General features: G+C 38.5%; 1 protein-coding gene across 1 annotated transcript in view; it reads left to right on the top strand.

The window, feature by feature from the left end:
• The window catches only part of prtp (pretaporter), a 185,311-nt gene that overhangs the window by 144,629 nt on the left and 27,881 nt on the right, over positions 1 to 12,801 (top strand). Inside the window, exons 6-7 of the mRNA XM_067137723.2 lie at positions 8,285 to 8,481; positions 12,160 to 12,292. Of these exons, the coding sequence (XP_066993824.1) occupies positions 8,285 to 8,481; positions 12,160 to 12,292 (330 nt within the window). The remainder of the gene's footprint in view (positions 1 to 8,284; positions 8,482 to 12,159; positions 12,293 to 12,801) is intronic.

Raw genomic sequence — 12,801 nt, forward strand, 5'->3', positions numbered from 1 at the left:
TTGACTCCACCAGTTAAGTCAGGATTGTCAATGAAGAAAAGAGGAACCGTTGAATAACCAAATCTTCGATCTGCTATTCGACCTATTCCACATTCAGATAGTTCACCAGTTCCTACTCCACCTCAAAATTATGAAATGGAAATAGAAAATGAAGACAGCATAGAAGTAGAAGTACCTAACAAGCCTTACTCATCTCATGACCCTGATTTTGAGGAAAAAGATGATAAACTGCACAGACTGAATCAAGCGGAATTGAGTGATCTCGTTTGAGACCTTCACTTAACACAGGATAAGGCAGAACTTCTAGGGTCAAGACTACAACAGTGGAATCTTCTCCATGATGTCAGATTCTCACAGTACAGACAACATCAGAGGGAACTGCTTTTTTTCTTTCTTTTTCTTTTTCTTTTTTTTCTTTTTTTTTTCTCGGAAGAAAAACATTCTTGTTTTTTTGCTGCAACATTAATGGTTTGAAAAGTTTGAATTTGAACCATGATCCAACTGAATGGAGGCTATTAATAGATGCCTCCAAGCTTAGTTTGAAAGCTCTATTACTTCACAACGGCAACCACCTTCCATCTATTCCTGTTGGTCATGGAGTTCACATGAAGGAGACTTATGCAAACATGACAGCCCTCCTCGGCACAATCAAATACACTGAACACAAGTGGGAAATCTGTGGCGATCTAAAAGTCATAGCTGTAGTCTTAGGAATGCAACTGGGGTACACTATATACTGCTGCTTTTTATGTATGTGGAACAGTAGGGATAGAAAATCGCATTATATTAAAGCAGGCTGGCGTACAAGAAATCTTAATTCAGGCGAGAAAAATGTTGCTGAGCTGCTTGGGGACCCAAAAGATGTTCTTCTTCCACCGTTACATATAAAGCTCGGTTTGATGAAAAATGTTGTCAAAGATATGAACCAAGAAGGACAGGTCTTCAAGTACAGTATGCGCCAAAATACTGGAAATTATGTTAGTCTTATTGTCATTACCTTACTTATCGAGATGATAGTGTAAATGTTCAAAATGTGTTCCATTGTGCTGTAGGCAGTGTTCATAACGATCACGCAGATTTTCCAACATATTCTGGAACATAGGTTCTGCAGAGTCCCGAAGAACGAAACGATCTTCTGACGTAATGCAGGCACAGTTTTGGGTGGATCTGGACAATTGAAAATTTGCTCCTTTAACATTCCCCACACATAAGCATCAGGTGGTGTGAGATCGGGGGAATGTGATAGGTAGGGGAACTCGGCCCCGCGGAAAATTACTTGTCCTGGAAAGGTTTCTTGCAGAATAGCCATAGTCTGTCGAGTGGTGTGGCAGGTCCCCGCGTCTTATTGGAACACTGTCTATTCATCTGCATGTTTTTGGCATGACAAAACCTTCTTAGATCCTGAATAAATGACCTGATCACCATGTTCCTATAGCGTTCCTGGTTAACAGTAGAAGGTGCACCGTCATCATTCTCTATGAAATATGGACCTAGCACACCGTTTCCTGACATTGCACATCAAATTGTCACGCACATTATGTAGCGGTTTCTGGCCTCTCGAAACTAAGAAAGCTAGTTTGTTTGGCGATTGATAAAACCGTCCAAGTGAATGTGACTTTCGTCAGAGAACCGCACGTTGAACAAGAAATCTGGATCCTTGTACACCATGACCAAAATTTGTGCACAATATTCCACCCTGACATGCCTATCGTGCTCTGTCAATCGTTGCCCAACCTGTATTCGGTACGGAAATCCACCTATGTCTTTAAACAATCGTCAAAGTGACGTAGAGAACTGATGTTTAATTTCAGGGCTGTTCGCCAAAGACTTCACTTTGGAGACTGCAACACCGGATTGAGGACACATCCATGATTTTCGTTTGTGGACACAGTTACTGGCCTACCAGAGCTTCCCTTGCATTGACACAATACACTACCCGTAAGACTAAATTTTTTAACAGTAGATAAAATAACTGTGTTGCTAGGTGCTGGCTTATTGAAGTGTTAACAATATTGTTCTGCCACTAACTTTAAACTCGGCCCACCTTGATAACCGTTTCCATACGAGCGAAAATAATACTCCACTATAAACACTTTTTTTCTCCGTCGTGAGACCCATTGTCACTTCCAGTCACAGAGCACAACATTCTTTTCACAACCAACAATTCATCATGGCGATGTAACAACACGAAGACACTCAGGCGTGCGCATGCACACTGCACGAAAATGAGTACTGGATATTTTAGCGCATACTGTACTTAAGAGACAAATCTCCTACATTAAATGATGCAAAAGTTAAGGAAGGTATTTTTGTTGCGCCACAGATTCGTCGACTTATAAAGGATCCTGCATTTGAACGAGTTTTGGAGGGGAAAGAAAAGGAAGCTTGGGAAGCTTTCAAGGGAGTTATTCATGGATTTTGAGGCAACACAAGAGATGATAACTACACTCAGTTTGTGACAGTGCTTCTGCAAAAATACCATCAACTCGGATGCAACATGTCTTTTAAAATCCATTTTCTCTACTCCCACCTAGACTTTTTCCCTCCTAGTTGTGGAGCTGTCAGTGATGAACACGGAGAAAGGTTACATCAGGATATTTCTATAATGGAACAAAGATATCAAGGCCTCTGGAATGAAGCAATGCTTGTGGATTACTGCTGGTTTCTGTGTAGGGATACTCCAGAACTTGCTTACAAGAGGCAAGCAAAAAGACAATGATCTCAAGAAGCCACCACATGCTTCTCTTCACCCCCAACCACCTGCTAGGTATTAACAACTCTTAGAATGTTACTGTCATTTTAAAAGTTTCAGATAGACTTTCAATGTTGTTGGCATATATAATTAAAATGTATCGTTTTCTCTCAATCCATTAAAATAAAATACTTCCAGTTATTGAATATCACAGAAACTAAAGCTAATAAAAAAAATTCTTTGTGATATTCATTTTTCTCAACTCTAAATTAGTAGGAATTGACTCACGAAGTGAAGGAAACATTCAACTTTTTTTGTTGTTGTTGTACAGTGTAATTACAGGAGAGAATTATAGGCACTAAAAACAGTTAAAATAGGCAGCCATATAGGCTCTTAAATTAGCCAAAATAGGCATGTAGGTAAACACTAACGTGTAAAATAAGCAACAAAATAGGGATGAAAAATTACCTATAATTGAATAACACACTCAGTTACTAGAAAAGGAATTTACTACAAGCAACTTTTCAATGTTTTCTGGTAACAATCTTATTCTGTCATGCAGAATGTTTTTTGTACGGAGGGAAAGATCTCTCAGCATCACATGAAGTGATTGGACAAAACTTCAATGAAGCCACTTCATCTGGTTTCAGTTAAATTGTTTCATCTACCTCACCTCGTAGCACCCTGGCACTTTCCATCCTGGATTCTGTTGCAGGACCCTATCGAAATTTTCGCTGACAGCGGCTACCTTCTCACAAGTTCGGTCAAAACTTCCCCGACTTCTTCCAAAATCCTAAATGACTCCACCAGGGACATGCCACTCTTCTCCAACTCGGTGACTGCTCCCGGCAGCTTGGTGGAGGTTGAAGATGCTGCAGTTTATGCAGGGGTGTATTAGCTCCCACCATTGCAGTGCATAGATCTGAAGAAAATTGTTGTTTGGTCGCTGTTCACAGTGGACTGGTAGAAAGGCTGCGCTGATACAGCTTTGTGTACTCGTGTCGGATGCATCCCACTATTTCTGTGTTGATCTATACAGGTTTCTTTTCATATTTGATCTGAAAAATAATAAAATTGACTTAAATTACATTGTTCCTATATCTTAAATTTCTATAGTTGGGCTAATTAGCAAAAAACTTAGTATATATCATCCATGTGTTTCATAAAAAAAGGACTATTGGAGATGATGTTTCCAGAAGTACACAACTTTAAGGAACAAGGGAATTAGTAATCTACATCGAATATGTCATCAAAAAATTTTCAGTTATAATTTGGCTGTATCATGTAGAGTTCACCGGGTGAAATAAATAATAAGAATTACGTGAAACGATACCCGAGTAGCGTAGAGGAGAAATCATTCCTTTATGCTTGCCAGGGATCCACCAAGCTGCCTCTAGCAGTATTCTTACTTACATAGAAGAATTAAAACAGAGGCACTATAAATCTCAGATTTGTGAACATTTTATTTGTTACTATTCGCTGGCTTTGGTCAGCAGGGTTAGCTGTCATGAAGACTATTTTCTGTTGTCTGCAATAGATCCTGCATCGTGTGTACCCACAAGACTACCACCCTTGTTGAAAATTAGAAAACCACGTAATTTGAAATTGTTGTGGCAGGTGCTCATAACCTTACTTTTTGTCACAATTTAGCAAGCTTACACCTCCCCCCCCTCCCAGACTTTCTTTGCATGCCTCCAGCACAAAGGTTACTAACTGGACCTCACTATTCCAGACCAGCGATCTGTTCACTGGCCTGTTCTTGTAAATATAGTCTTGTTAGCCTTGTAAAGCACTCTGTGACATCGTCCAAGCCATGCCATGTTGTATGTCTAGCGTCTGTGACATCGTTCTAACCGCACCACATTGGATCTGCAAACTATGTTGCGCAAAGGCTTAGCGGTAGCATAGTAGAGTTGTAGAGCCTACACATAGCGCTAGTGAAAGTTAATCACGATTCTTTTTTAACATTGATTTTCAGTTGTAAATCTCTATTTTCACAGAAAATGAATCACAGTTCAAAATAGCGATTTTTAATTTTCATCCACTCTGTGACAAGAGACTACCGGCGTTCTAACTCGTCATTCAGTAATTAAATGAATATTTACATTTTAGCAATATAAATTATTGAAAGTTCATTGCAGTAAACCAACTTGCCACAATACATAAATTAATAGGCCTATAAATTCTACAATGAAATGTTATCGTAGTTCTCAATCATAAAAAAGATAAAAGTAACAAACAAACTTACCTCCTTACAGCAAGCTTAGCAGAAGACTACCCTTCCATCCGTAGTGAAAGGGATCCCCTGTGATTCACTGCTTCAGCTAGTAGGACTTCAACGATTTTTCTTTGGGCAATGCCGCATAAACACTTCTTCCTTTTTCACAAGAAATCACAACATTATTTTGAAGATAAAGCGTACGCGTACAACAGTTCACGTTTGCATCGAGAGGAAGGTATAGGGATATGGGTTGTACAACATAGTTCGACGTTGATTGGTTCTTTCATCTGTCTTTGGAGGTTGGAGGGTTTGAACGCTTCGAGGTAAAATTGTTCTTTGTTTCTCCTGATGGAAATTTCCCAAGCACTATTTCTGGTGACTTTCAAGAATTCCCATTTTTGTTCATGGGGTAAACAGATATTAAGAAATGAGAAGATAACTCTGTCAAGCATACCAGCTACTATATAATGCACTGGAAGAAAAACGGCTTCTTTAAAATACAGTCAAAAGGCATAAAAGAGGCATTTGTACTCCAAATAGGCACAAACCCCCAAAATAGGCATTTATTGGTGCAATAAAACCAATAAAATGTAGCTAAAAAGACCCTAAAACTGATTTATGTCTCAAAAGCCTATGTTTCTGAACACAGGAATAAAATAGGCAGATAGACAAATTCCAGTCTCTATAGATAATATATAATTAGGATAATATATTAATAAAATTGTATTTTATCTTTTAATTTTTATTGATCTTCAACAAGAGGTTGTTGTTTCAGTCATCAGTCCATAGACTGGTGTGATGCAGTTCCCCATGCCACCCTATCCTGTTCTAACCTTTTCATTTCTACATAACTGCTGCATCCTACATCTGCTCTAATCTGCTTGTCATATTCATACCTTGGTAACACCACATTTCAGAAGCTTCTGTTCTCTTTCTTTCTGAGTGAGTTTACTTCCATACAATGCCACGCTCCAAATGAAAGTCTTCAAAAACATTTTTCTAATTCCTATATCAATGTTTTCGAAGTGAGCAAATTTCTTTTCTTAAGAAAGCCCTTCCTTGCTTGTGCTAGCCTGCATTTTATGTCCTCCTTACTTCTGCCATCGTTAGTTATTTTACTACCCAAGTTATAATTACATAAAACAGGCACCCCAGCGGCCAAAATGTGAAGTGGACAGAAATGATGGTGCATATTTTCCTACAGCAACAGTATTTGCAAATCGCACACTTCATATATTTTTTAAAGAAATTATCAATATTTGTGAAATGAGAGTGCAATTCGTCATTGCTAATGTCTATTCTCTTTTTTTGAATGCTCATTTGTCACGATCGGTTTTCTTGTGAGTGCCGCAAAAGGCATCTATACTACTGAATTATTATTATTATTATTATTATTATTATTATTATTATTATTATTATTATTATTATTATTATTATTATTAGCTGACTGATTTGGAAAAATAAACTTTTTCCAAAAATAGAAAATGTGAAAAGAAATATTCCAGAAATTACATTGTGAAAAGAAATTGATCCCACAAAATTAAAATGTGAAAAGAAAAGGAATCCAGAAATGTAATATGGAAAAAGAAATTTATCCCAGAAATTTAAAATGGAAAAATAATTTCTTCCCAGAAGCTTAAAAAGGGAAACTGAATTGATCCCAGAAATATAAAATAGGGAAGCTAACATGATCCCAGAAATTTTAAATGGGAAAATAAATTCTTCGAATCTGACTGTTCCCTGTTCGGTATGACCTTTTCAACATTATTTGCTTCATTTGTCTTTTATATTTTGTGATGGTTTACAGTTAATTATGTATTTAGATATGATGCATGTCCATATTATAATCATTCATGATATTACATCATTCCATTTCTAATCAATTTAAAACTGCATGGTGGATATTTTTACGTTTTTATAAAATTTTGTGGATGTTGAAAGTTTAACTTGTATTAAAATGTGTCTGTTATATCTGTCTATTATTATTTAAAGTATTAAAACTTGCCAAATCGTACAAAATTGGAAAACAAATGACTACATTTGCTGCTAAGATTTTCCTGGTTGAAACCCAAGGTATTGTGACGAGTTGGTGGGGTAGTAAGATAAATTAACAGTAGACTGGTAGCTTCTATACTAAGATTTATTAACTAAGCACTAAAACTACCCAGGACTAACGAGCACAGAACTTTCACTCAGTTCATGCTCTGTATCTCTCTCTTAGTTTCTCACTTGTTATAACACAACAGATTACTCTTACAAGCTAAGCAGTTATGTCGCAAAGTCACACGCATTTGCACCCTAGGGCAGTGTACACTCTATTTCAAAAGCGGCCCCACACTACGCAGTTCGCGCGCGCCTACACAGGACGCACCTCACACGGCTACATGTTCTCTCATTCGCCGTCAGTCCGCACTGTAGCATGCTAGTCCGACAGTCATGGCAGTTCACGCACTTCACAGCACTGGCAGTCACTCACTGACTGAGCTCACGACTGAACTACACCTACTCCAACCCAGGAAAGTCACTCCTGTCTTATATATCTGTGCCAGTCCTTCCAGAACAGTCCGGATGCTGGATGTACCCAGGAACCTCACGAGATGGAAGACTCCAGGTTAATCGTCTTGTAATTTCCATAGTCCTATGCTGCGCTACCACGGGCGGAAGCGAGAGGGGGCCGTTCTAGCACTTAAGCGTTGTTTGTGATTGGTATTGTCGAAGATTAAGCAGGTGGGCCAAAATGGTGACGTCACCAGTTCTTAGCAAGTTGGCATGGCGGACGCTATAACCATTACAGTATCATATATGATACCCCTAGTAAAATTGCATGCAAGAGTAAACTTTTTTTTTTTTTTTGTTTCACGCTTGCGCCTCATTTCTATACCCAAAATCTTGTAAATAAAGAGCTTTTCCAGGTTGTGTGTCATTAATCATTTCTTTGGGACTAAAGAGGGTACAGTGAAAAATTATTATTTTGATGCTCAAACTACAAGATGTACATTGAAATATAGCACACAGAACACACACTGATGCTTTGTACAACTTCACTTATTTAGCCTCATACTGCTGTATCTTCGAGGGGTAGTCTGTACACTGTTTGTACATTTTTATGCCAGTAACTACAATTAAAGGCCAAAGCATGTAGGCCTCTGTATCACATTATATTTGTGTTATTGTGGTGCTTGGTTTTCAGAACTGGCACCTAGGTCAAAAAAAAATCTTGAGGTCTGTTTATAATATTTTTATTGAAAGCCCTTTCTTTGTGACGTTAGAATGGCATACACATTATAGTAGTTAACCAGCAAGAAATTGAAGAATTATTGAATTTTGTTTAAATATTTAAAATGTTTAATATTGAAATGTTCTTAATCTAGGTGGAGAAGTACCAGGGACAAAGAACTTCAGAGGAACTGAAAGCATTTGTTTCCCGTATGTTGGGTCCTGAACATTCTGGAGCATCTGTGGAAAATGTTGAGCAAGATAATGGAAGTCCTGTGGCTTCTTTTTCAGGAGAGAATTTTGAGCATGGTATTGCAAAAGGAATCACATTTGTCAAATTCTTTGCTCCATGGTAAGATAATTTCCCAATTACATCACTAATTTAGATAATTGAAATTTGTCTTCAGTATTTTGGAATGAGTGGTTTGAGAAGTTGTTGGGTGCTAACTTACTTTTTTCTATTTGTTGATCATGGAAGAGCCAATCCATAGTAAGGAATAAGGAAAGGAAAAAATAATGCAAATCAAGCCATATATAAAAGGACATGAACATTGAAAGGAACATGTAATAGGATAATTTTTAGCTGCTCCCTCTCATTTCTAAACAATCAGTTCTGTAATTAGTGACCATTTATATATATACACACAGTATACCTTCTTCAAATTTTTATATAATAATAACAATAATTATTATTATTATTATTATTATCATCATCAGTCTTGAATAAGCAAGCGGACAGAACGGATGTGCTGAGTGAGTGCTGCGGAATGGGGAACACCTTGCAACAATATAGAGCTGCGATAGGAAGTTGGCAGAGCAGATAGAAGAGCAAGGAGATAAAGGATAAGAAGACGAAGGATACAAAAGAGGGGTTAATGCCAGTGTTGCTTGTAGCAGTGGTGGTGGCAGTGTTGCTAATGTTAGGGGGAGTGGAGACGAACCCAGGACCAGGTCCAGGTAATGTGGGCACTCTTGGATGGGAAGAAATTGAGGAATAAAGGAGCTGGTGAAGGAGGCTTGTCAGGCAGACCAAGTACGGGATCTGGTAACAAACCAGGCTGAGGATATTAAGCAATGCATCAAGGAGGAGATGAAAGAACTAAAGAGGAAGGTGGAAAACAACAGAGAAGAGGTAGAAATACTGCGGAAGAAGATCAGAAACCTGGAGGAGGAGCTGGTAAAGATGAAGATGGAAAGAATTAATGGTGATCAGGAAAGAAGAAGGAAAAACATTTATGGAATACAAGAAGGGGCCAGAGAAAATAAAGTAGACTTAGTGTATAAGGTGGTGGACATGGTGCAAAACAAAATGGATATCACCTTCAGCGAGGTTGACATTGATGATGTGTATAGAGTGGGGAGAAGGAACGGCAATAGGCCCATTAAAATGTCGCTATTATCCACTCCGATGGCGGATATTATGTTAAGGAACGCAGGAAATCTAAAAGGGGAGAAAGTGTGGTCGAAAAGTGATATTGGTAGTGAAGCAATTAAAGAACTGAGAATTTTGAGGAAACATCTTTGGGTAGCGGCAAAGCAAGGTTTGAGAGCACATATTAGATGTCTGCAGTTGGTAGCTGGAAACGGCCGTTGGTCACGTGTGGGGGGAGTGAACAAGCTCCAGGAAATGAATGACAAACATCAGCAGGGTAGCGAACAATTGGCGGGTGAAGGTGAAAGGAATGTCGAAGCAAGTGCCAAGTGTGCTGACGCAGTAGTGAATAACTGTGACAAAGTGACCGAAGTCCAGTGTCCAGAGGAGGAAGGAGCATTGGGAAGATCACCGAGGGAGGAGGGATTGGTGCTGTTACACGTAAGTGGAGCTGTGGAAGGAGAAGAAAGAAGATGCCAAGAATGTCTGGGTAGGGGAAGGAGCCTAAAAGACTTGTGGAGTAAGAAAAACAAAGGGCAGGACGACAAGGCTAGTAAGGAGAGTGCCAAAATGAATAAAAAGGAAGAAGGGGGAGCTGAGAGAGAAGGAGCGTGGGTAACGAGAAGTAGAATGATCAACACAACAGAAGGAAATAAATTTAAGGGAGGAAGGGTAGAGGATGGAGAGGGGAATAAATAGCTATATTGGAAAATAGGATATGTAAATATTGAAGGGGTACTAAATTGGGTAATGGGGGGGGAGTGATAAAAGTAGTGGAGAGGTTTGACATTGTGGCCCTTTTGGAGACATGGTTAGGAGAAGGAAGGAGTATGACGTGGAAAGGGTTTGTGGTAAGGAACATAACGAAGAAAAAACGGGGGAGGAGGGGAAGAAACCCAGGCGGAATAGCATTGCTAATAAAGGAAAGAATATGTGATATGATTGAAGTTTTAGAAAATCAGGTGGAAGGGGTGATTTGGGTTAGGGTTAAGCTAGGTGGGGGCGAGCTTAAAGAGGTATGCCTGGCCTTTTTATACAACCACCCTAGTGGCTCAGCATATGTAAATGATAGTTTCTTAGAGGAGCTGATAGTGGAAATTAATGGGATCCAGGAGAAGTATGAAGAAGCAGGGATGATATTGATGGGCAACTGGAATGCGAGAATTGCGAACTTAAGTCCCATATACAATAAAGAGGCAAAAGGAATTAGGAGGAGCGAAAGAGTAAAGATAGGGGAATAAATATCACTTACAAGCAACGTCTGCTGTGCTGATGTAAAAAAAAAAAAAAAAAAAGCAGAAGTAACGTGTTATTGGCTAGTAGATACGTCATTTAGAATATTTCAGATAATCACTTACTCGTAAAATAAATATGCCGAAATTGTAGTTTCGACACACGCACACATTAAAATACACACGGTTCAGTCAGCTGTAGAGTCTTCCTTTCTATTGTTCGCCAGCGTATGAATCAAGGTCAACAGATAACAGGTGTTCAGTAACCTTGCTCAAGTGACAGGATGTCCAGGGCACTCTGAGTGGCAGGTATTTTATTCACGCAGACTGAATCAAAGTCACTTGCTTACTCTGTCAGGGACAATATTGCAAGATCGTGAATTTGATTTGTGATGTAACCTACAGCATAAAAGAAAAGGAGTGATTTTATAGAGTGTACACACCTACAAATAAATGGATTTCAAATTATGTAGGGCTCTTCTTTCTGAATGAAGGGAAGGAATTAAGATGATCTGTAGTGTATTGCCAGTACGAGCTGTACCTGGATGAAGTCAGGACAAAACCCGAACTCACAGATGTGACGAGATAGAAACTCTTGTACTTGTCCTTGGCTTCTGCACGTGTGAGAAAGCACTATGAAATCTGTGGCACCTCACATTGAGATCATTAGCTGAAAGTTTGAGAAAATGAGGATATGTTGAACTTGAAGAGATTCTAGGTTGTTCTGCACAAGATAGCATAAGATGATTTGATATCATTGTTTATTAAGAAACTTGTGGAAAGACCCACATACTGGACCGTCTGTCGGATTTGAGGTGGATACCAACCAGCCTGAAAACATTGACAGGGAGGAAAAAAATTATATGCGAACCAGCTGTAGATTACTATGAACAGAAGTATCATCTTTGCGAAGTAGAAGTTGTTAGTTTACTAATTCAAGCCCCAGGAACCATCCCAAAATTCTTCTTCATCAATTGTAATAAATTAGGCCTTCTAGTAAATATTATAAAAGATGTCTCTAACAGCCCTTAAAGGCTCCATTTGTATATTGAAAAACCATTTGTATGCTTCCTAACTTATTCTTTTATATAACATTGCAAATGTTCACTTAGCTGTCATAATACTATCCTTTTTACTGTTTTCTCTCTTCACACTTTTGTTTGCATCCATTGTTGAATTTGTTCTGGATGACTCGTTACATGCTGTATGTATGTATGTATGTATGTATGTATGTATGTATGTATGTATGTATGTATGTATGTATGTATGTATGTATGTATGTATGTACCTTTGGTGAGCTATATTGAGGGGCAGCCATGAATTCAAAGTTAATCAATTAAAATAAAATAATATTTTCTGCATACCAAATTACCAGCACAGCAGAGTGCATAAAGGTCACTTACAGAAATACATGAATATTTTCTAGGTGTGGACACTGCAAGCGATTAGCACCTACATGGGAAGAACTTGGCAAGAAGTTCATTGCAAATAATGCTGTGAAAATTGTTAAAGTGGATTGTACGCAGGACATAAGCAAGAATCTGTGCAATGAGCAAGAGGTAAGAAACATAGTGTAGACAGTAAACTTGACAGAATAGTAAATGGTTTTCAACCATATCAACAGTCCATATTTTTCAAGTTTTAAAGCACCAAAATACATATGGAACTGGGAAGAATTTTGGAGCAGTATTTGATTGTCCTCTACTGATGTTCTAAATTAAACATTATGGTGGTTTTTCATGGTTTCCCCATTTTCACACCAGGCAAATGCTGGGGCTGTTCCTTACAAGGCCATGGACATTACCTTCACAGTCCTAGCCCTTTCTTATTCTTGCATTGCCGGAAAACTTTGATGTATTAGTATGTACATTATGTTTAGAATTCCCTTTGCTCTTGACCTGTGCTACTTGTTGGACTTCAGGACTACAAAGCACTTATATACATATTTCACCCTTTTCTCTGAATTCTATTGTTTAACCCCATTTCACTCTTTTTATTGGTGATGCCCTACTCGCGCATTCTTTGAACTCTGATCTCGCTATTCTTTCTACTGGGTCATCTAATTATC

The sequence above is a fragment of the Anabrus simplex genome, chromosome 1 (genome assembly GCF_040414725.1).
Source record: "Anabrus simplex isolate iqAnaSimp1 chromosome 1, ASM4041472v1, whole genome shotgun sequence".
NCBI lineage: Eukaryota > Metazoa > Arthropoda > Insecta > Orthoptera > Tettigoniidae > Anabrus > Anabrus simplex.